Source organism: Gossypium hirsutum, chromosome D09 (assembly GCF_007990345.1).
Source record: "Gossypium hirsutum isolate 1008001.06 chromosome D09, Gossypium_hirsutum_v2.1, whole genome shotgun sequence".
NCBI classification, from domain to species: Eukaryota; Viridiplantae; Streptophyta; class Magnoliopsida; order Malvales; family Malvaceae; genus Gossypium; species Gossypium hirsutum.
In genome coordinates, this window is record NC_053445.1 from 19071592 (window position 1) to 19098244 (window position 26653).

General features: G+C 35.0%; 2 protein-coding genes across 2 annotated transcripts in view; both read left to right on the top strand.

Moving 5' to 3' along the window:
• Positions 1-13419: 13419 nt before the first annotated feature.
• On the top strand, positions 13420-14091 carry LOC107952231 (uncharacterized). Its single transcript, XM_016887501.1, has one exon. The coding sequence runs from the start codon at positions 13420-13422 to the stop codon at positions 14089-14091; it is 672 nt and encodes a 223-aa protein (XP_016742990.1).
• A 7696-nt stretch (positions 14092-21787) lies between these two features.
• LOC107951284 (uncharacterized membrane protein YjcL) overlaps positions 21788-26653 on the top strand; it is a 34460-nt gene continuing 29594 nt past the window's right edge. Inside the window, exons 1-2 of the mRNA XM_041100185.1 lie at positions 21788-22001; positions 22101-22365. Of these exons, the coding sequence (XP_040956119.1) occupies positions 21788-22001; positions 22101-22365 (479 nt within the window). The remainder of the gene's footprint in view (positions 22002-22100; positions 22366-26653) is intronic.

Genomic DNA, 26653 nt, shown 5'->3' on the forward strand with positions numbered 1-26653 from the left:
CTCAGCATCTCGATAATTTTGTTTATTTTTGTTGTATTTAAATTTCTCCTAGATCTCTCATTTAATTTGTTTAATAATTTTTGTTTACTTTGCAGTGGAAGTATGTATTTCTATTTCCTTAATGGTAGTAGGGGGTTGTGCTCTCTACATACCAAGTTGACCCAACAAAAATTGTTCCTAAAACATTAGGCCTTTATTCTTTTTCAATTTCCCTCCAATTCCCATCACACCCACGTCAGGTCATAATTACCGCCTATCCTATCACCCACGTCACACATCAATTAACACTTACATGGTCGTTGTTACTTCTACCTTTACCCTAACCCCATCCTTTTTCCTCATAGTTACCCTAACTCTTTTATCTCTCAAAACTACTTGTGCCTCTTCAACAACTACAATTTTTTCCCTTTCTCTTATAAATCGACATTGTCCCTAACCCATAACAATGGCTAGACAAATTACCCCCCAAATAGTTGTTGTACCACCATGAACGTTCTTCAATGCTGCAACAGAGGAGACATATAAGAACAATATATCCAAGAGACTATTTTTCCTCGAAAAAGGCTTTCTTTTCAAAGATGAACCTTTTATGAGTTATGACATCTCCATCTTGTCTCTGGTAGAAAAACATGGTTGCTAAAACTTTTGCTTGCATCTTGAGGATGTTTTGACTAGGCTTGTTCGTGAGTTTTACGCTTATATCACATTACCGAATAACTCTTTCGTATATGTTCAAAGAGCGCTAATTTTGTTTGATGAGGATAGCATCAATGCTCAATATGGGCTCTTCGATGTACAAGTTGAGCATTCTCAATTCGCTGCAACCGTCACCTTTGATGGGTTGAATCAGGTCCTGCAAGACCTTTGTGTTGAGGGAACTCATGGATGATAACTAGGCAAGATTGTTACATAGTTGAAAGAGCATCCTTAAAGCCCAGTGGCAGAGTTTGGTATCATTTCTTAAATACGCGATTAATCCCTTCTAACCATAACTTTACCGTTTCTAAAGAGTGGATGTTGTTGCTCCACTCCATAATAATGGGAAGAAGGATTAATATGGGAAAAATAATCTTCAATGAAGTCCACTATTGTGCATTGAAAAATACAGGGAGTCTCAACTTTCCATCCCTAATCACTGCAATTTGCTAGCGTGTCAATGTCCAAGTCCAGCCCAGTAATGATGTAACCACAAAAAAGGGGGCAATCATAAGGGTTATTATAGCCAAGATATCTAGGGAGGCCTTGCCGTAGCAACAACCACCTGGCTCAGGTTCTACATCCTCTACACCAACGTTTGCCATAGCAACCACTTCTACTTCCAATAGTCTATTTGATCAGTAGGTGCTCAGCTCATTTGAGAGGTTATAGAAACAACTACATCTCTTTAAGACTCAACAACTTCGAATTGCTGCAAACTTGGCAAAGGCGCAAGAAAGAATGGCCATTTTCTGGGCCTATGTGGAGAAGAGAGATGCTGCTCTAAAGAGATGCCTTCAGAAGAACTTCACCAAGCCCATGCTTGCATTCCCTGAATTTCTTAAGGAATTACAGGCATCTGTCAAAGAAGTGATGGCCGAAGCAGAGCCAAGAATCACCAACGCTGCTGCTGAAGATAAAGAAACCAAATCACCTGAAGAAGATGCAGAAAAGATTGAAACATTCCACATAAAGACCAATGACGAGGGGACTAAAAAAGTAACCCCTACACCGACACCACTGGAGGATAGTACTGCAGCTATCCCACCTACATCTACAGAAGTAATTACTGAAGAAGACCACAAAATCAATCAAATCACTGATGAGATAACCAAGTCTGACAATGAAGAGGAAAACGTTCCACTCCAATCACTAAAAAGGAAAATGCATTACAAGCATTTCGCATGTAAGTCCACCATTCGAAATTGAAGCAACGATAATTAAGCTCCTGGCGAGGGGAGTTCTTTTCCCTTTATTGCATCATAAAATCCATATTTTTGCCATGGCATAATATATTATTTCATTCATGATTCATGCCTATGCATGCATTGAGGACAATGCATCCCTTAGGTTTGGGGGCGTGTTGAGCATTTAGGATGCATTAGATATTTAGTTGAGCATGTTCATTTTTGCCATGACACTCGTAATTGCCAAGGATTGTTTAGATTTTTAGGAGTGTAATTTTTGTCTATGATGTTCAATTAGGAGATTAATTCTTCAATAAATCTAGAATATGTGACAGTGGATTAGGCGAATTTAGCTTAGGATAGTTTTCCTGAGAATCAATCCCTAAGCATGAGATGTCCTAACTTCAATTACAATTGGTCTATAGTAAGTTCTTTTAAAAAAAGTTAGAAATTATTGAAGCTAAGCTCAATAAAATGGCAATACTCAATAATAAATAAAATGACAAAGCTTAAGAAAAATCAAAGAAATGCCATAAAAGACTCCAATCCTTTGAATTGCCGAATAGGTCATGTAACACCCCTAACTCGTATCTGTCACCGAAATCAGGTTACAGAACATTACCGTATAAAAGCAACATAAAACATATATTTCCAAAAATTAATATAAACATAGCATAATCCATTCAAATACATGTATATCGTCCCTTAATCGAGCCCTCGAGGCCTTAGAAACATTTTAGAAACGAATCGGGACTAAATCAGAAACATTTGAAACATTAAGAAAAAAGTGAGAAAAATTCAAACCACAGGGGTCACGCGGATAAGACACACGCCTGTGTCTCAGGCCGTGTAACACTCGAACTAAGGACACACGGTCGTGTCCCAGCCCGTTTCCGTGCCCGTGTAACTCTCTGACTATAGTCACACGACCAAGTGACATGCTCGTGTGCCCGGCCGTGTAACTCTCGAAATGGCCTTACATGTCTATGTGCCAGGCCGTGCTCTAGGGCTTGACTTGCAACCTTAAAAACCTACACGGGGCACATGGTCATTTGAAATCGCTGTGTGTCATACTTGGCTGAGACACACGCCTATGTCTTAGGCCACATGGATAAGAAATTGGCAAAAATCAAGCCATTTCTTTCACCTATTCAAGTATGTATCTACAAGAAATATGCACATATAATCAAAGCATCAAAACATACCAAAACATGCATAATAAGACCAATTCAATAAGCCAAAAATACATCCAACCAATATGCCAAAAGACACGTCAATCATAACAAGTAAACTTAGCAAAACTTATGCATAATTGACCATAACTCTAACATATACATCTAGTGTAATATCATCTCAAAGCATAACATAATTAAGACCATATAAAACATAGTAACTTAAGTCACCTGCAACCCAAAACAAGCCATAAGTGTTTACTTTAAAACCATTCTAACCAAAACAAAAACATACCTATTTAATATCTTAGTAATATACCTAACAACTTAGTTTAGTATTTTGCCATAATGTACCATTATAACCTGTACAGCCACATATACATGCCACGACCCTAGGGACACAAAAACTACCAACATCGAAAGATACTGTGAGTCGTAGATTCGATCCTTCCATAAGTCAGCAATAACAATCTACAAAATAATACACTAAAACATATAAGCTTATAGAGCTTAGTAAGAAAATAGAATATCTTTTAACTTAACAACAATTTAATACAACTCATATTTTACTCGATTTGAAGTTACCGGACTGTAAACAAGGGCACATTTGTGCAATTCTAGGGTACCAAAGTACAAGCAAGGGCACGTATGTGCAATTCATGGGTATTGAAGTACAAACAAGGGCACGTATGTGTAATTTAGGAGTACCGAAGTACAAACAGGGCCATGTATGTACAATTCAGAGGTACTGAAGTACAAACAGGGGCAAGTATGTGTAATTTAGGGGGAGGGGTATAATCAATTATAAGTCTTTAATTTCATAATTATAATATAACATATGCAAATATAAATTCAATTACATATTGAAATACTATGAATTTACCTTGACAACTAGAGCGTAACAGTATGATCGAGCTAATCTGTGATTTTCACCTTTCCTCAGTTTAGATCTGGTTGAGATTTATCTTGATCTCAATAAATAATTATATTCAATTAAGTGTTTCAATCAATCTTAAACATTAAATTCAATCCATCATTTATATTTATACAAAATTACAATTTTCCCCTAACATTTTAACCTTTTTATAATTTAGTCTTTAAGCACGTAAATTAAAATTCATGCAATTTCAACTACACATCATGCTAGCCGATTTTCCTAGAGACTCATACCAATGCACACAAACTATCATTTCACAAATTTATCATAATATTTTATTACTTGTACAAATAAGTCCCTAAATGATAATTTCATCAAAAATCACTTTACAGAAGTTGTTTATTTAACAACAAGGACTCATAATCTTTCATCAAACTTCATAAATCATGCAAGAAAATTCATGGAAAAATCTTAAACCTTTAAAAATTTTGCAAATTAGTCCCTAGGCTAGCTAGATTAAGCTACAAAGACTTCAAAAACATGAAAATCATTAAATATAGGATCAAAATACTTACCATGTAATCAAAAAGGAAGTAACCAAACCCTAATTATGGTGTTTGATAGTTTAGGTTGAAGAAGACAAGATTAGGAAGATGATATCCCTTTTTTTTTCTTTTTATGTTTTAAACCTTATTTACTAAATTACTTATTTAACCTTTATTACTAACCTTAAAATCACCTATTTAGTGTCCATAAAAGTCCACTAACAAATCAAATGGTTTAATTACCATTTAAGTCACTCATATTAAAAATTCATAGTAATTTAACACGTTTAGTTAATAGAACTTCACTTTTACACCTTTTACGATTTAGTCCTTTTTGTTTAATTAAGCATGCAAACATCAAAATTTCTTAACGAAAATTTTATACGACGTTACTAACATACCGTAGGCATTAAAATAATAATAAAATAATTATTTACTCGTTAGATTTGTGGTCCCGAAACCACCATTCTGATTTTATTAAAAATGTGTTGTTACAACTCTCCCCTTTAAAAAAATTTTCGTCCACGAAAATCTTACCAAAAAAGAGGTTTGGGTATTGTACTTTCATAGCTTATTCCGGTTCCCAGGTGGCCTCTTCTATATTGTGACATTGCCAACGAACTTTTGCTAAAGTTATGTTTTTGTTTCTCAATTTCTTTAACCTCTCGAGCTAGAATTCTGATCGGTTCTTCACTGTTCATCATATCAGACTGAATCTCAACGTGAACTGGTGAAATCACGTGTGAAGGGTCTAATCGATAATGTTGTAACATCGATACGTGAAAAACATTGTGGATCTTTTCTAACTTTGACGATAAAGCTAATCTGTAAGCTACAAGCCCAATTCTTTCAATGATCTCATACGACCTGATAAATCATAGGCTTAGCTTTCCTTTACGACCGAATCAAAAACTTTTTTCTAGGGTGATAATTTGAAGAACACTTTGTTGCTGACTTGAAATTCTATACCTTTTCTTTTTAAATCCTCATAGGTTTTCTGTCGATCTAAAGCTACTTTTAAACTGTCTTGAATCACTTTAACCTTTTCTTCGGTCTCTCGTATCAAATCATCCTCGTGAAGCTTTTTGTCACTGAGCTTAGTACAATACAATGGAGTTTGACACTTTAGACCATATAAAGCTTCGTACGGTGCCATCTTTATGCGCGACTGATAATTGTTGTTATACACAAATTCAACCAACGGTAGAAATCTCTCCCAGTTACCTTCAAACTTTAAAACACAGCATCGAAGCGTATCTTCGAGTATCTGAATCACTCGCTCGGATCGACCATCAGTTTAAAGATGAAACGCGGTACTAAAATGCAAATGAGTACCTAGAGCCTTATGTAACTTACTCTAGAATCAAGATGTAAACCGCGGATCACTATCCGAAATAATAGAAACTAGCACCTCGTGCAATCTGACAATCTCAGCAACATATAACTTTGCTAGTCTCTCAAGTGAATAATCCGTACGCGCTGAAATGAAATGTGCAGATTTCATTAGTCGATCAATAATGACCCAAATTGCATCTTTCTTTCTCGAAGACAAAGGAAATCTCGACACGAAATCCATCATGACACGTTCCCACTTTCACTCTAGAATCATCACTGGTTGTAATAAACCTGAATGTACTTGATGTTCGGCTTTAACTTGCTGACGGACTAAATATCTCGATACAAACTCAAAGATCTCTTGTTTCATACTTGGCCACCAGTACATCTGTTTCAAATCACTGTACATTTTATTGCTACCAGGATGAATAGATAAGCTAATATTATGAGCTTCCTACAAAATGTTCTAAACACACGGCTGTGTGGCCAAGTTGTCTGACTCAACGGTTGAGACACACACCCATGTCTTAAGTCGTGTAGCACTCAAAATAGGGACAAACGGCCATGTCCCAGCCCATTTTTGTGCCCGTGTAACTCTCTGACTTGGGCCACATGGCCAAGCCACACGCCTGTGTGTCAAGCCGTGTTACTCTCGAAATGGCCATACATGCCCATGTGTCAGGCTGTGTGCTAGACTGTGTCACTACCTAACTGTTGGATCACCGGCACCCCTACGACACAGCGAAAAAATTTAATAATCGACGACCCTAACCACGGATCCATGTGTGAGGAACGAATCGGGGTGAAAAGGGTTACAAAATTATCTAATGCTGTTCTGAGTACACAACAGCTTCTCAACAACGTGTAGTCTGATCTACAGTCGAACTAAGCCGCAATCTATCAAGACTCCGACCTCTACGTGATCCACCCAGTTGACTACGAACGAAAGAAATCCCCAAAACAGTTTTGAGAGTGAATTTTCTTTGACGGCTGCTAGACCAGAAACAAAGAAAAACGGGATACTTATATCCTTATTATTTATTATTTAGGGTTTTTATTTATGAATTAAAATAAATATAATAAATTTTTAAACCGAAAATTATAAATACATTAATTATAATATAATTTCGGTAAACCATATATTTATTTGAATTCATATGCTAACCTCATTATGTGTACAACAACCTTGTACATAATGTGTTAGAAATCGAATTAAATTAATTCTATAATTAATTTAATTCAAGTGACACCTAAAAACAATACCAACTATGGTTTATTCCGTTCATTTTAACTATAGGGTGTGACCCTGTAGGTTCTTGTAACGTTAGCAGTAATACTAGAACGATTCCAATGTTACAAACAATGAGTGGCATCTAGCAATGCATCATTGCTACCTAAGTCACAAGAGATCATGATTCGACATAACCTTTTATGATTAACCTTTTATGCAATAATCCTTAAGTCCTTTATCTCTGGATTGGACACAAGTCATGGAATAGTCACACTTGTATAGTCCATTCCATGTTCCTTGATATTTTAAGCAGACTACGATATACAAATAAGTATGACATCTCATATCAACTTATTTGAGCATGGCCATGCATTTCTAGTCTCACTTAATCAAGTGGCCTAAGATATTACTCTCATTATGTAGGAGGGACTTATTCTATATCGACCAACCATATCCCTCTACATCGATTGTGGTATATCCAACACCAGCCTTTATAGAACAACCAGTTACGGTGTACGTTTGACTGTATCAAAATATACTACTCACGATGTTGGGATTATGATGATCTCAAGTCTGAGGATCATATACATATTAATCACTATGAGTAATGTCGTGACAATTACATAATAATCCAAGAAACATACTCATAATGGGTCAGTCCAATATGTTGTTCTCTAACACACATATTCATGCATCGATTCTGATATTCCATAGCAATGATAACTTTTTATCATCAATCAACTACATGTTAGTCTTAATGCATTATTGTTGTCCTATCCAAAAATAATACTTGACTAAGGATCTTTTAAGAATAATCATATTATTCTTAGGACATTATTAGAAAACAGTTTATTTATACACACAGAAAAGAAACTGAAATAATAATGGTAACGCCTTATATTAATAAACATGATAAATCAAGTATGTTATTACAACCATCTCATGATTGATCTTTGGGCATACTCTCGAAATGGCCATACATGCCCATGTGCCAGGTTGTGTGCTAGACTGTGTCACTACCTAACTTGTAACCTTAAAAACCTACAGGGAACACACGGTCGTGACACACCCCCGTGTCTTAAGCCGTATAGATAAGAAATTGGAAAAAATCAAGCCATTTTTTTCACCCATTCAAGCATGTACCTACAAGCAATATGCAAATATAATCAAAGCATCAAAACATACCAAAACATGCATAATAATACCAATTCAATAGGCAAAAAATACATCCAACCAATATGCCAAAAGGCACTTCAATCACAACAAGTAAACATACCAAAACTTATGCATAATTGACCATAATTCTAACATATACATCTAGTGTAATATCATCTCAAACCATACCATAATTAAAACCATTTAAAGCATAGTAACCTAAGTCACCTACAAGCCAAAAAACAACAACAAGTGTTTACTTTCAAAGCATTCTAACGAAACAAAAAAGATACCTATTTTCAGTGTTAGTAATATATCTAACAACTTAGTTTAGTATTTTCCATAATGTACCATTGTTACCTATAAAGCCATATATACATGCCATGACCCTAGGGACAGAAGAACTACCAACATTGAAGGATAGTGTGAGCCGTAGATACGATCCGTCCACAAGTCAGCAATAACAGTCTACAAAACAATAAACAAAAAAACATATAAGCTTATAGCACTTAGTAAGAACATAGCATATCTTTTAACTTAACAACAATTTAATACAACTCATATTTTACTCGATTTGAAGTTATCGAGCTGTAAACAGGGGCACATATGTGTAATTCAGGGGTACTAAAGTACAGACAGGGGCACGTATGTGCAATTCAGGGGTACAAAAGTAAAAATAGGGGCACGTATCTGCAATTCAGGGGTACTGAAGTACAAACGGGGGCATGCATGTGCAATTCAGGGGTACCAAAGTGCAAACAAGGAATAATCAATTATAAGTGTTTAATTTCGTAATTATAATGTAAAATATACAAATAGAAATTCAATTATATATTGAGATACAATGGACTTTCCTTGACAACTAGAGTGTAAGAGTACAATCGAGCTAATCTGTGATTTTCACCTTTCCTTGGTTTAGATCCGATTGAGATTTATCTTGATCGAACTAAACTATTATATTCAATTAAGTGTTTCAATCAATCTCAAAAATTCAATTCAATCCATAATCTATATTTTTTAAAAATTACAATTTTGCCCCTATTATTTTAACCTTTTACAATTTAGTCCTCAAGCTCGTAAATTGAAATTCATGCAATTTCATCTACACATCATGCTAGCCGATTTTCTAAGAGACTCATACCAACCCACACAAACCATCATTTCACAAATTTATCATAGTATTTTATTAGTTTTACAAATAAGTCCCTAAATGATAATTTCATCAAAAATCACTTTACAAAAGTTGTTTATTTAACAATGACTCATAATCTTTCATCAAACTTCATAAATCATGTAAGGACATTCATGGAAAAACCTTAAACCTTTAATTTTTTTACAAATTAGTCCCTAGGCTAGTTAGAGTAAGCTACAAAGACTTCAAAAACATGAAAATCATTAAAAATGGGATCAAAATACTTTTCATGCAATCAAAAAGGAAGTGACCAAACCCTAGCTATGGTGTTTGATAGTTTTGGTTGAAGAAGACAAGATTAAAAAGATGATATCCTTTTTTTTCTTTCTTTTATTTTTATGTTTTTATCCTTATTTACTAAATTACTTATTTAACCTTTATTATTAACCTTAAAATCACCTATTTAGTATCCATAAAAGTCCACTAACAAATCAAATCGTTTAATTACCATTTAAGTCACTCATATTAAAAATTCATAGCAATTTAACACGTTTAGCTAATAGAACTTCACTTTTACACCTTTTACGATTTAGTCCTTTTTGTTTAATTAAGCATGCAAACATCAAAATTTCTTAACAAAAATTTTATACAACGTTACTAACATACCGTGGGCTTTATAATAATAATAAAATAATTACTTACTCATCAGATTTGTGGTCCCAACACCACTATTTTGATTTTACTGAAAACGAGCTATTACAAGTCAACAGCACTTTGTTTGCTCCATTGTGTTGTTGATTAGAAATAGCAAGTTTAGACAAAGTGTGTAATAACGAAAAAGAAGTTTAGGGGCACTCCATTGTAGTAATAAGCTGAGTAGCCAAGGTGGTAGTTGTTTGCTCCATCCATTTTCTAAGTCAAAAGCCTTAGCTTCATGAGTGAATTCCATTCCACTTGTGACATGATTAAACACTCGATAATCCAGTGTATGCTCCACTGTGATTGTCAAGTCAAATAACCATGTGACAAGCTGAATCCCCTAGTATTCTAAAATATATATAAATATTAATATAATAAATAGATATGTATGTATTCTAGTAGATACGGTGCCATGGTTAAAAAGAAAACTGAGTTTAGGTAAAAGATGGACCAAGTAAAGTAAGAGGTATTTGCTTTAGTAAAATTACATACAGGAGTATGTAGGATCTTTATTTTTAAGGAAATTTTTTCTGCACTACCTTTTCTAAAAAACTTATGAAAATTGAACAAATTTTTAGACATAGAAGATTGTTGAGAACTCAAGTAAAATTTTTTCTTTATATGGTTTGGCAAAACAAAAATGGTTATATAGCTGTGGCAATTCTTGCATTCATACATTCATAAATACTTTGCTTGAGGGTATGATAACTCTTGAAAAGAGTTATATTTCATGCCATTAGGCATAGTTAATTGCCTATACTTAGGCGAGTTTAGTTGCATTTTAGGATATTACATTGGTACTTTTAGAACATCGCATTAAAAAGCTTGAATTGTACTTAAGTTTTATTACATGTTGGTTTTAATTGCCTATGGGGAAGACTTGCTTGGTGGTTGATTTGAAGGTGCAAAATGTAGGAAAAGGAGTAAAGGATTGAAGGTTTGCCGTGACAAATTTTGGATAGTTTGCCAACACATATAATATGACAATGCTTGGAAGATGCTTAGTCAGCACTCAATGCGTATCGTTTTTAGCCCTAGTTGTACTTGTACTAGATTAATCCACTTGAAAAAGAGATAAAGGATTATGGGCTAATGGACCTACCCTAGAAGGAAGATATATAAAAGTAACAAAAAAAGGACAGTAGTGTGGGGACAATAGAGGGAAGCGGCTAAGAACAAGGCCATAGAAAAAGGTGGAAGAAGAAGACAATCATCATTGGCCACCGTAAGACATTGCACCACCTCTGTTGAGAGCTGGATAGGCAAAAGATATCATCCAGGAATTCTTCCTATATTCATTATCTTGTTTCTTCATGAGCTTAATTGATGAAGAAAATGTTTGTTGTTGTGTTAAACTTGAATTTTATTTGCCAACCCATGAGCTAAATCTCTTAGGATTGGGATTACTTTGATGAAACCGTTATTTCTATTAATAGATGAAGTTTAGATCTGGATTAATCTACTGTTTCATTCAATGGTCTTTCAGGATTGCATGCATGCATTGCATTGACGAATGTGCAGCAAGTATATAAAAAATAACCCAAGTTTGATAAAGTTAGGTTACTTAGGTCAAAGTTGAATAATATGAGCGAGTGTTAAATTAATTACCCATAGTAGTCTCTAGACATAGAGTAATATTTTAAACAGAAGGAAGAAGAAACGGTATTGGGAACCAAACTCAAGGCTTATAGACATATAGTACCCTAAGTGAGGTAACCTTAGGTCTTGCTCTCGAAAGAAGCAAACCACAGTAAAACCATTCTGAGTAGTAGAATGATTAAGATTTTGCTGAAGCATTAGAGGTTAGTAAAGGTAGATTCTTTAGTAATCATAGCTTACTCAATTATCATCGTATCCCCTCTATTGTTTGTTGTAGTGTCTTTGTCACAACCTTCTTAATTGCTTGCTTATTCATTTTGCACATTTTATACATCATCTCCTCTCAATTGCCACTGTATTCTTATTATTGGTTTGCCATAGCATTAATCACACTTTAGTATAAAAAATTGACCAATTTACACCTATCCAATCCTAGTGGAGACTATCTCACTCATCACTTTATTACTTGATTCGACATTTATACTTGCACAATTTGCATATCATATTCACACGCAATACTTCTTAGCATCCATTTTCCTTATAGATTTTTCTCTACTCTCACTCTCTTTGAAACTTCAAACCAGAAACCTACTTGAAGTTGGGTTCATCGTACTCAACCAACTCTTTTATTGTTTTAGTACTCTGGTAACTATTGATGAACTCTAGGTTATTTTATTGGTTATTTACGTGATCTTAGCGCTGCATGCTTTAGTGTCAGATTTCTATGTCAGGAAGGAAGCTTCCTGATTTTGGGTTTCATGATGATGTTTCTTGCAAGCATGTTTAGTTTTTGGTACAACAATATGATAAGTTTAAGTATGTATATTATAGCTCAAGCCACTCTTGAAGGTTCCTATGATAAAGGTAAAGGTCCTACTATTTAGACTTGTTGCACCTTCTGGTGAGTTCCTTCTTACTTGCATGTGTGTTATGTCCCTTTTTATACTTTGATTAAGATAAGATATCTATATATGAAAGGTGATTGCTCGGAGTCATTAGCCTGGTTTTGGTTTGTCTATGTTAAAGAGTAGGAACTCTATGTTTAAACCACTACCTTCTGCTCTGGCAGAAATGATATGAATTGAATCATGGAAATGATGATTAAGGAAAATATATTCATGATGTTTCCTTCAATGGAATGTACATTCAACTAGTAGATTACGATAGATAAAAATGGTTGCGTAGCCTCTGGTAGGGCAATTATACGTTGCAAACCAGATTGGTAAATCACAACAAAAGAGCGAGAATTCCTTAAGCTCAATCATTATGCTAAAAATATGTTCTAGAAAAAAAAGAAATGTGTGATAAATTTGAATGGGGGCTCAGAGATGAAATCCATGCCTTAGTGGTAGCTTCAAAATGCAAGAATTTAGCAGAAATAACAGCTTAAGCCCACAAGATAGAATCGATTACCAGAGATAGAAGCAATAACTTCAAGAGAGAAAGAATGAAGAGAAGTAGATCAAGTCGTCCACCTCCATCCAGTTTTAAAAAACCTAAGGACCAATCATTTTTAGTTTCAAGAAAGGATTCACATATCATAAGCTACAAATGTGAATGATTTAGTGGGCCAACTGCGTCTATCGCAAGTTCTAGTGGTTTTAGATGGTAAAAAGTGAATGTGATTATTGTGATATAAATTATGGTGGTGAGTGCAGGATGAAATTAGGAGCCTGTTTTGGTTGTGGGTCTAGGGATCACTTGGTTAAGGATTGCCCTTCTAAGCTTGAATTTAACACTGAGCAATTTGTGAGGAGTCCATAAAATTTTTAACATGGGAATAGATCCAAGATGGAAGCTAAATCTAGTTCAGTTCAGGGATCACAGAGGAAGAATTTTAGTAAGTCAAGTTTCGGTGCATCAACTCGAGCTTATGTGATAAATGTTAAGGAATATGCAGATCTACCTAAGGTTATAACTGGTATTTTTTCTTTTCTTGGCAACAATATCTATGCTTTGATTGATCTAGGGTCTACTCATTCTTACATATGTACTAAGGTTATAGAGGATTTTAGTCTTGAGATAAAGTACTTTGAAGCGAATGTGCTTGTAACAAACCCTTTGGGGCAAAGCACTATAGTGAATAAGTTGATCAGGAATTGTCCATTGGCTTTTGGCGAGCATGTATTTTTGGCTGACTTGTTGTTGCTAAGTTTTCATGAGTTTGATGCCAGTTTGGGATTAGATTGGTTGACTAGACATAACACCATGGTTGATTGTCGAACTAGAAGTGTACGCTTAGTAAATGCTGAAAGTAAAGAGATAGTGATGTTTGGTAAACAGATTGGATTGGTGAACAAAATTATTTCTGCAGTGATTGTTCAGGGTGAAGATGCTAATCTCTCTTGCATCATGGACACATCTGAGTCTATGAGTGAGATTAGTCAAGTTCCTGTGGTTAGAGAGTTTATAGATGTATTTCCTGGGGAGTTTCCTGAAATACCTACTGAGAGAGAGATATAATTTTTGATTGATCTAGAGCCTGGAACAACTCCTATATTGCGTGCTCCGTACAAAATGGTTTCATTAAAGCTTAAAGAATTAAAAAAACAGTTGCAAGATTTGTTGAGTAAAGGTTTTATTAGGCCTAGTGTGTCACCTTAGGGTGCACCAATTTTGTTTGTAAAGAAGAAAGATGGAACTTTGCGCCTATGTATAGATTATCGCCAATTGAATAAGGTTATAATCAAGAATAAGGAACTTGATCAATTAAGTGGGGATATAGTTTTCTCCAAAATTGAGTCAAGGTCAGTTTATTAGTAGATAAAGACTAAAGGTGATGATGTGCCTAAGACAGCTTTTCGATCAAGATATGGTCATTATGAATTTTTGGTAATGCCATTTGGGTTGACAAATGCACCTGTTATATTCATGGATTTGATGAACAGGGTATTTCAGCCTTATTTAGATCAGTTTGTAATGGTCTTTATCGATGATATATTAGTTTATTCTATGATTGAGATCGATAATGAAGAGCATTTGAGAATTATATTGAGAACCTTGCGAAATAATCAGTTGTATGTTAAGTTTAGTAAATGTGATTTTTGGTTGAAAGAAGTGCATTTCCTAGCACATGTCATATTAACTAATGGTATTATGGTAGATCATGTTAAGGTAAATATAGTTCTTCAGTGGAACTTGCCCAAAAATGTTTATGAAGTCCACAGTTTTTTGGGATTAGTTGGGTATTACAGGAGGTTTGTGAAGGGTTTTTCTATGATAGCATCGCCTCTCACTCGGTAGTTGAAAAAGAAAGAAAATTTTGTGTGGAGAAACTAAAAATAGTTCTGACTGAAGCTCTAGTATTAGCACAACCATAGTCTGGGATAAAGTACATAGTTATACAAATGCGCCTCTAAATAGGTTAGGATGTGTGCTTATACAGTGAAGAAATGTCATAGCTTATGCATAATGCCATATGAAACCTCATGAAAGAAACTACCCTACAAATGATTTAGAATTGGCAGCAATGATTTTAGCATTGAAATTATGGAGGCATTATCTGTATGGAGAGAAATGTCACATATTTTCTGATCACAAAAGTCTAAAATACTTTATGACTCAAAAGGACTTGAATGTGCGCCAAAGGAGGTGGTTAGAACTGTTAAAGGACTATGACTTGATCATTGAGTATCATCCGGGAAAAGCAAATGTGTAGTGGATGCATTGAGTAAGAAAACTATGGTAGCCTTATTGTCTCTACGAGCTAGGGTGACTATGTTTGATAATGGAACCTTGTTAGCAAAATTAGTTGTAAAGCCGACCTATCTCTCTCAGATATTGGAAGAACATATGAAAGATATTCAGTTTGACCAATTTAAGCAAAGAATGATGTCTAGCAAAGTAGCAACCTTCAGTATAGGAAAAAAATGGTGAGCTAAGATTCAGGAACAAAATGTTTGTACCAGCGGATAATGGATTGTAAAAAGAGTTGCTTAAAGAATCTTATCAGGGACCTTTTACACATCATCCAGGAAGCATCAAAATGTATAGATATTTGAAAAGCTCTTATTGGTGGCCTGGCATGAAAAGGGAAATTGCAGATTATGTCTCAGCTTGTTTAACTTGCTAGAGATTTAAGGTTGAACATCAAGTTCCTTCAGGTAACTTGTACCCTATAGAAATTCTGTAATGGAAATGAGAAAGGATTACCATGGATTTTGTATTAGGGTTGCACCTTAGTACATCTAAGAAGAATTTTGTATGGGTGGTAGTAGATCAGCTTACTAAGTCAGCCCATTTTCTGCCTATAAATACTACTTTTTCTTTAGAGAAATTAGTTGAACTTTACATTGTTGAAATAGTACGCCTGCATGGAATTCCATCTTTCATATTGTTTGATAGAGATCTAAGATTTACCTCGAGGTTTTGGAATCAGTTACAGAGGTCATTAGAAACTAAGCTGCAATTCAATACTGCCTTTCACCCTTAAACTGATGGTTAGTTTGAAAGAGTTATTTAGGTTTTGGAAGATATGTTAAGGAGTTGTGTAATTCACTTTGGAATAAACTGGGAAAGGTATGTTTCACACCATAATTTTTATTTATTTGTACGCGCAAGTTATGTCACAAGGGAGTTAATAGCATAGTGGAAAAGAGTGCTAATTTAATCTTAAAGGTCCCATGTTTAATTTAATCCTAAAGGTCCCATGTTTAAAACCCCCACACTCCCATTTATTTTTAGCCAAAATTGTTGACCATTCTAGAAGGTTAAATCTCCTTACCATCCAAGCATATTACCATAAACAGGGAGATTTATTTCCTTCAGTTTTGAGTCAACTTACCATCCAAAACCCCCTTATCACTCATCTTTTTCCTCAAGATCCACATTTTACTCCCTTTGTCCGCAAACATGACATTTTACACCATTGACTAACCCTTGGCAGGCAGGCCATAGCACCTCAAAACCTTACCATTTCATCTTTATTTTTCTAATTTTCTCTCCTCTCCCCTCTTTGTCATCCACCACCTCTCCTCCACTAATTTTTCTTCTTTTTCTTCCATTCCACCACCTAAAAAATCCATTTCTCCTTACCTCTCCTCCACTCCACCACTACTTGAGGCCACCGCACCACCAGCTCACCTCCACCATCATTGTCGCCCACCACCGCCATCGGCCACTATCGGTTTTCTTTTTTTTTTCTTTTCTCCTCTTCTTTTCAAAAATCCCCTCCATAATCTTTTAATCCCAATTTTTATTCGTTAAAAGATCATCTTTCATATTATTTTCTAAAACTGTTTTATTTTTTGTTTATAGGGTTGAATCCTCCTCTTAACCGGCTTTTCGGGATTAAATGTCGAACCTTCTTCTCCGTTATTTTACCCATTTAGGAATCCCAAAATCGTGAACCATTTGTAGAAAGGGTGCTATTTGACGATCTTTTGCTGACTCAAGCAATCAAACTACCCTTTCGAAGAGGAATCAGGATTTATTCAATCAGATTTAAGGTTTGGGGACTTGTTCTTAATAATAAATAATATTTATTAAATAGTAAATAATAATTTATATTATAAATAAAATATTTCTGTTTATATGATTCTTGATAATATGAGTATGTGTGAATATGAATGTATTATAGAGATTGGTAAAAATCGATAAACGAGGATACAAAGTAAATCCCAAAACTTTAAGATCTGTAATGATGATTTGTTGTTTAGGTGATTTTGTAATATATTTTAATATGTGATTTCCATTACTTATGTCATGTGATTTATGGTTAATGAAAATATGATTATCGATAATCTGATCTATGTGAAAATTTTATATGTTATTATTCCAATTTATGGATTCGCATGTTGAGCATGCTCTATTCAGAAATTCTAGTTTGCATGCTAAGCTTGCTATGTTTTGATATCCAGATTCGCATACAAAGCATGCTATTGAAAAACTGATTTGTATGCCATATCACATGCGTTGGGTGGGAAAATGTATAAAGGAAGAATCTATTTGTAGATCTGTATTTTCGGGTGGCATGTCCATATTATTCTGTATTTGGTAGTAAATTTGCAATATCTGGTGGCTAGTCCACATTATTAGTCTGATATTGGATGGATGAGTTCAGGGGCACTCTTAATGGTGTGTAGCAAATCTAGGTAGGATCTATTTTCCAAAATCTACATTGTTTTTCCGAAAAGCGTTGCATTGACATCATTATTACACATTTTGCCATATCATATTTTGTGATTGAATAATTTATATGTTATGATATGTTTTAATTAATGTTGATATGAATTTATTCTATGAATATTATTATTGGAGACCTACACTAGGCTTGTTAAGCTCACCCCTATAAATTTTGATTTTTCAGATAATCGAGGTTAGCATAGGCTTGGCTACGGAAGCACTCTCGGTCATTTTTCAGAAAACTTTATTATTATTGGTATTTGATATGTTGGGTAATGTTTACTTACTATGGACTTTGGTTTGGACATTGGTTTTGGATTTTGGACTGACTTGGAATTTTTCTGTATGGGTTATGTTTCAAAACTATCATTTAAGTGGTTTGATAAAAATAATAATTTACGATGGATTTTTCAATAAAAGTGACAAATTAAATTCAATAAGGACGATTTCCAAATTTATACTATGTGATCTTTTATACAAGATTTAAAGACATTTAGCAAGGTAATTTTTAGAGAAAACTTCTAAATATTTTATTACGCCATCGTCATGGCTAATGTGATCTTTGAGATTTGGCCATAATTTCTAGGCCGGGTTTAGGGGGTTACAGTATGTTCCTTTGGTTGAGTTTTCTTATAACAATATTTTCCATGCCAACTTGAAGATGTCCCCCTTCGAAGCTTTGTATGGTAGAATGAAGAACTCCTACTTGTTGGAAGAACTTGGAACTCCCCTAACCCCTCCATCGTTGAATTAGGGTTACGAAGCATTACCGTACAATCGGGAACAATTAACATCATAACATTCAAATAGAATAAACATATTATACTCTATCCAATCTCATGCACTTTGTCCCTAAATTGAGCCCTCGAGGCCATAAAAATAGTTTAGAAGTAATTCAAGACTAATTGGAAAGTTGAAGAACATTATACAAAATTTTCAAAACAGGGGTCACACGGCCGTGTGGCTAGGCTATGTAACATAGCCCCAGGCCGTGTAACTTTCGACTAGGGACACACGACTGTGTCCCAGCCCATGTCCTCACCCGTGTAACTCACTGAGTAGGGTCACATGGCCATGTCACATGCCCGTGTGCCAGGCCATATAACTCACTGAGTTAAACCCTAAGAAATTCTTAGATGACACACGCCGTGTCACCAGGTTGTGTCCTTAGCCATGTCAACCCAAAATTTGCCTAAAATCAAGCCATTTCAAAACCAAACCATGCATAAACATTCAATCTAATTGTGCACACTTTCAAGGGACCTAAACACTACTCAAACATGTATATATATACCATTTCAAGCATCCTAAATTACATAACCAATATGTCATTCAAAGGCTCCAAGCTGGGAATTTTGAACTCAAGTCAGTAATGTTTCAAATACTGAATTATAATAGATAATATGTTGGGCTGCCACATGAAGATGGAAGAGAACATCTTAAATCCTTTTTATTGATCTGTGCTTCCTTTAGTCAACAAGGCGTTCCTGATGATGCCTTGAAGATGCAATTATTTTCTTATTCCTTACAAGGAAGAGCCCGTACTTGGTTTTTTGGGCTACCTATCGGATCAATTACTTCTTGGGATGCACTAGCAACACCGTTTGTTTTGCGATTTAACCCACCAATAATGAATGCTCGTCTTTGAAATGATATTATTGCTTATCATCAGTTGGATGATGAAAATCTTCACACCACATGGGAACGTTATAAATCTTTCCTTCGACGTTGTCCCATGCACGACATTCAACCAGAAACACAAATTGAGCTTTTTATAATGGGTTGAATTCACATGTAAGGTATCTTGTCGACGTATTAGCCAACGGACTTCTGTTGGATTGTACTTATAATGATGTTGTGAGAATTATTGAAAGAATTGCTCAGAATGATTATGAATACCCTATCTCCAGAGCTGTACAAGCAAAAACTACTCCAGGAATTATTGAATTGGATGCAATAACCGCACTAAGTGTTCAAGTTTCTTCTCTCACAAACATGATTAAAAATATGCAAGGGACCATTGGCGCTGCACCTATACAAGTCACTCAACAAGTTGATGTTCCTACTTTTTGTTGTGAGATTTGTAGTGACAAACATAGCTATGAAGATTTTCCACAACATGAGAGAACGCTTGTTATATTAGTAACATCCACAACAATTCTTATGGTAACTCTTATAACAATTCTGCACGTAACCAACCGTTTTGTGGAACTCAAGATGCTGAACAAAATGTTGTGCCATTCAAATATGGGAATACATCTACTCAGGGAAATTATAATCCAAGACAAGGGAATTACAATCAACAACAGTAGAACTACAATTAGCACACTCAGATGCATCCATAACAAGGCCAGACACATCCATTCCAAAATCTTATGCAGCCATAACACTCTTCAATACCAAAGTAGCATGTTCAAGGACATCAATAGCAATCATACACTCACGCTTCTACTTCTGACCCATTAACAACTCTTGAGGCGTTAATGCGAGACCATATTACTCGCAGGAAAGCTATCGTTCAAGGGAATTCATCTTCCATTCGAGCATTGGAAGCACAATTAGGACAACTTGCATCAAATCTGAATACTCAACCACCCGGCTCATTACCTAGTGACACGAAAAATCCTAGTTTAAGGGGGAAAGAACATTGTAAGGCTATCACTCTTAGGATTGGTAAACAAACTGGTGAACCGTTTCTAGGCTCTACTGTAGCACCTCAAGATACGAATGGCGTGATCATCGATGAGAATGTTGAATCTGAAGAATTTATCGATGAATTAGACAAAGAAGTTCCATGAATTGTCACTCATATGCCAAATGTCTAAACTTTATAACTTTCAACGCAATCAAAGGTGTCGGTACAAGCAAATATATCTCTTCCTTTACCTTTCCCACAAAGATTCAGGAAGAATGAGCATGAAAAATAGTATCAACAATTCTTGGACACATTGAAGCAACTGTAGATCAATATTCCTTTAGTAGACGCTCTGGTACAAATTCTGAGTTATGGTAAATTTATGAAAGACCTTTTGTCCAAGAAGAAGAAGCTCACTAATATTGAAACTATTGAAAGATCTTGGGATCTTTAATGTCCCATGTTCAATTGGCAATCATTATTTAGGCAAGGCTTTATGCGACTTGGGAGCTAGCATGGAAAATCAAAGATTTCTTAGTTCGTATGGATAAATTCATTTTTTCGGATGATTTTATCATACTTGACTACATGGCGACAAGAAGGTTCCCGTAATCTTGGGACAACCATTTTTAGCCATCGATCAAACTCCTATTAATGTTTACAAAGGTTAACTAACCATCGACTTAATGATGAGCAAGTCACCTTCAGTGTTTTTGAATCTATTCAATGCAAGGACTGAGAAGAATGTCATACTGTCGATGTGCTCGATGATCTAATTGAGGAAGAATTCAATGACCAAAGCACAGTACTTTCTGAAGAGTTTGTAGTGACATCTGATGCCGAATCTTTAGACGATTGTGATAGCATGGTTGAAGCTAATAATCTTGAACTTAAGCATGGATGGCATATTGAATCCTTAGACCTAGCCAATAGAATAGCCCCAAATTTCAAACCATCTATTGAAGAAGCTCCTACTCTAGAATTTAAACCACTACCTCATCATCTTAAATATGTCTTTCTGGGTGATCACAACACCCTCCCAGTTACTGTCTCTGCAACATTGGATGTAACTTAAGAAGAGAAATTGGTCCATATTCTCAAGCAACATAAACGAGCTATCACTAGGAGTATTGCCGATATTCAAGGTATTAGTCCTTTTTGCATGCACAAGATCAAGTTGGAAGATGAAGGCAAGCAATTGATTGAACAACAAAGAAGATTAAATGAGAAGATGAAGGAAGTTGTCAAGAAGGAAATCATAAAATGGCTTGATACAGGAATTATTTACCCAATTTCTAATAGCAATTGGGTAAGTCTAGTGCAATGCGTGCCTAAAAAGAGTGGCATCACTGTGGTTCGCAACGATAAGGATGAGATAATTCCTACACGCATTCGCACGGGATGGCGAGTTTGTATGATTATAGCAAATTGAATGCGGCCACAAAGAATGATTACTTCCCACTTCCTTTCATTGACCAAATGCTGGATCAGCTTCCTAGAAAGGCCTATTATTGCTTTTTAGATGGTTATTCTAGATACAATCAAATTGCTATCGCACCGGAGGATCCGGAGAAAACAACCTTCACTTGCCCCTTTGGTGCTTTAGCTTTTCATCGTATGTCTTTCGGTCTTTGCAACACACCCGCCCCATTTTAAGGGTGCATGATGGCAATATTCTCATATATGATCGAAGACTCTTTAGAGGATTTTATAGGTGATTTCTCATTCTATGGGAATGATTTTGAACAGTACGCTGATAATTTGGATAAAGTATTGAAGCGATGTGAGGAGACACATCTTGTCCTGAATTGGGAAAAATGTCATTTTATGGCAACTGAAGGCATGGTGTTAGGCAATCGCATATCTAGTCAAGGCATTCAAGTAGACAAAGCTAAGGTGGAAATCATTGAGAGATTACCTCCACTTACAAACGTGAAAGTTATTCGCAGTTTTCTTGGACATTCAGGGTTTTACCGAAGGTTCATTAAAGACTTTTCAAAAATTGTAAAGCCCTTATGCTCATTGCTAGAACAGAATCGAATATTTTTCTTTGACGATGTATGTCTGCATGCCTTTATTCAGTTAAAAAAACAACTAGTGAATGCACCATTTGTTGTTGCACCAGATTGGTCTCAACCTTTTGAAGTTACATGTGATGCAAGCGACTTTGTTGTGGGTGCGATTCTAGGACCGAAAAAGGGAAAAATATTTCACGCCATCTATTATGCTAGCAAAACTCTTACAGAGGCTCAATTCAATTATACCACCACAGAGAAAGAATTGTTGGATGTAGTCTTTGCTTTCGACAAGTTTCGTTCCTATCTTGTTGGTGCAAAGGTTACTGTATTCACTAATCACTCAGCGTTGAGATATCTCTTTGCAAAAAAGGATGCCAAACCAAGACTGATACGCTGGATATTACTACTGCAAGAATTTGACATTGAGATAAAAGATCGTAAGGGTTTAGAGAATCAAGTTACAGACCATCTATTTAGATTGGAATGGAAACATAATTAAAATTCTAGACGCATTCCTGGATGAGAAGTTATTTGATGTAGATGCAACTTCTTGGTATGAAAATTTTTTTAACTATCTAGTGTGTGGAAAACTCCCATTGGGTGTCACAGGTCATAAAAAAGAAAGATTTCTTCGTGACGTACTGAAGTATCATTAGAACGAGTTGTATTTATTCAAGGTATGAAATGACAACATCATTCGACGTTGTGTTCTGAAAGAGGAGATGCTTTCAATCCTGAAGTATTGTCATAATGGTATGAGAACTACTGCTAAACTTATCCAATCAAGATTCTACTGGCTGACATTATTCAAAGACACCCACAATTTTGTGAATCATTGCGATAGGTGTCAGCTCACCGGTTCTATATCCCGGCGCAATGAAATGTTGTAACATCCAATTATGGAGGTTAAATTATTCAATATTTGGGGTATAGATTTTATGAGACCATTTCCAAGTTCATTTGGAAATATTTATATATTAGTAGTTATAGACTACGTCTCAAAATGGGTTGAAGTAGTTGCAGTTCCAAAAGATGATGCAAAAATAGTGCTAAAAGTTTTTCACAAGTATACACTCACCCGCTTCGGCACACTAAAGGCATTGATTAGTTATTAGGGAACACACTTTCATTGTAACCAAGTGGCAACTACACTGAAGAGATATGGAGTTAATCATAGAATGGCTACTACATATCATCTTTAAATCAATGGACAATTCGATGTTTTGAATCGAAAAATTAAGAACATTCTTGAAAAGGTTGTAAACCCTTCGAGGAAAGATTGGACTTTCCGATTGGATGACTCTTTCTGGGCATTACGGACAACATACAAAACTCCATTAGGGATGTCACTGTATCAATTGGTTTTTGGGAAAGCATGTCACTTGCCAGTTGAACTGGAACAAAAGCAATATGGGAAATTAAGGAAGTGAACATGGACTATGAAGCCGCTGGAACTTGCTTAATTTCCTCTCCTTCCAATAGTTGTTGTCACATCCAAAAAATTGGCTTAGTAGAAAATGGGTTAATGAACTGAGAGTGGTCACACCCGAAATTTTTTTAGTGATTGAGTAATGGTGGAGCTGTCCTTGATAATCAGTGTTCGAATCCCTTCCTTCTCATTATTTTTCTATATGGTGCAATTTTGCTTCCAACCTTAGCAAAGGTCACATCCCATGTTTTAATTATTTTTTTGCTAAAATGAAAACAAGGAAGTAAGTGGTACAATGGTTAAGAGCTTTAATAAATTTCTTTAGGTCTTAGGTTCAAGTTTCCTCACCAACACCTTTTTATTTAATTTTTTTGTGATTTTTCCCATATGCTTAAAGCCCCTTGTCGTCAAACATTTCTTGCCATAGTGGGGGAGATTCGTTCCTTTTCTTTTGGTTAACATGCCATTTTTTTTGAGACCATGACCCCTTTTTCACTCCTTTGTCCCCCTAACTTACCATTTTCTCCATTTTTTTTCCATATGAATGATTCATTGAACCTAGACTTGTTGACCACAAATCTCTCCATCCATCCTATCACTCTACTCCCCTCATTGCCCCACCTCCCTAAAGCTCATTCTCATTCTCTCATTTTCTTTCTTCCGTTTAGCCATCAACCTCTCATTTTCTCTCTAATTCTTCTTCTCCTCCACCATTCTTTGGTTTTGAACCACCACCAAACTTCCATTGAACCACCACTTTTCTTCTTTTTCTTCCATCGTCACCTTTAATGCCGCCCTTCACCATCGTGACAACCACCGCGCACCACCGCAAAACATCACCCTTTTTCTTTATTTTTTTCTCTTCTCTTTTCTCCTTGTTTAATATAGTAACTGAAATCCTCCTCCTTTCTTTCTTCTCCGTCGAACCTCCACCGCCGTAACATCACCATCGACGGTTGTGTTTCCTTCACTTTTCTTCGTCATTTTTCAACCTACATCATTTCTTTTAGTAAATAAAATTATGCACTATTTATTTCACTTATTTTCTTAAATTCTAAGTCTTTATTTTGTAAACTTACTCTTAATTAACCCCCTCTTTAGATCATTCAATTTTCCCGGATCAAAATCAAGACAATCCATTGATCTCTCCTTTTTGATCGAGATAGAGTAAGTACAAGGGTTGAATGAGAACCACTCCTCCCTCACAGTTTCTCTCTTGACTGGATATTTGTAAGAGTTATGGTGTATTTTCCCTCGTTTATTAACTTTTAGTTATGATGTCTTTTTGAAGGTTCGATCGACATCAACACAAAAAATCGTTAAACTCATGAAAGGAATCATGGTTCTTAATTCATAAGGGTAAGTGTCAAATGGGAGATTCATTTAATAAACTTATCTCTTATAATGATCATGGTAAAGTTTAACTAAGGACTACCATTTGTGTCACTAGGTAATCCATTGGATATATCCAAGTATAGGCGTCTGAGAAAGTTGTAACACATTGCATCTACAATCAGGTGTGGGTTTTAACATTAAAAAATAAACATATGTTTTATATTGCTAAAATTATTATAATTTAAATTATGTTTGGTGAGGATATTTTATGTATCCATTAAGAGAGATAAAACCCATTACTATGGACTATGTCAAGTAAGTTATTTGAAACCGTTGATTTTGGTGATATGTATGATGTGTGATTTGTTGATTATTAATGATATGAAAATTATAAAAATCTCATTCTCAAGTTATGTGATCTTGTGGCAAATTTGATTTTCGCATGATTTATAAAATATGAAATTTTGGTACCATTTGTACATGTTTTATTTGCATGTTAAGCATGCCTATGTGATTTTAAGTTAAAATTGATATAATGAGCATGTCTCACATGTGAAAGTGAAAAATGATTTTTAAGTGAAAAAGTGATTTTGGTTATATCACATGCATAGGGTGGGATATGTGAAAAGTGGAAGTATGTGGCAATTTATCTGCACTAATGTGACACTATTCATGATTTTCATTATGTGGCAGTATATCTGCGATTTTGGTGACATTGTTCACAATTTGGTATGTTGGATAGGCGAGATCTAAGGAACTTGATTGTAGTGCGTAGCGAAGATGGGTAGGATCGTTTTCTTAAGACCTGCATCGTTTTTCGAAATGTGCATTGACATGATCATGCATAGTATAAATGTGAAATATTGAGTGATATGAAATTGATATTATTATTATAATTGTATAATGTATATGTTCATATGTATGCGATTGTGTTTTTGTTAATCTCACACTGGGTTTAAAAAGCTCACCCCATTAGTGTTTATCATGCATAGGAGTTGGATTTAGCATTCGGTGGAGCCTCTCGGAAGTTTTTTATCTCACGAACATTTTTACGAATTTTAAAAACTGTTTGGATTTTGGTTTGTGGACTTTAGACTTTGGACATTACTTTTACTGTGGGTTGTGGTTTGCTTTTTCTTTTTACAACTTTAGAAGAATCATACATGCATACATATTTATGAGATTTCAAGTATTTTTAAATTATGAAATTTAACTAAACTATTTATGATTTTACTTGATTTTTAAACAAAATAATAACTCGTAAATTTTTTAAAGAGTTTTATTGAAATCCACTGCGAAGTTCTTCCAAAAACCATTTTTATAATTATAATGGAAAATTATTTATAGCTTAAAAAATATTTCGATAAATGTCACCTTTTTCAAATAAATATATATTATTAAGTATTTTTCAAAGAAATAAAATTATTTGATCTTTAAATTTTTAGGTTTTCTCAAAACAACTCAAATCTTGTGATTTTCAACAAG

Excerpts from the sequence above, each read along its gene's own strand:
- LOC107952231 (XM_016887501.1), top strand. The coding sequence starts at position 13,420 with ATGGAAGCTAAATCTAGTTCAGTTCAGGGATCACAGAGGAAGAATTTT.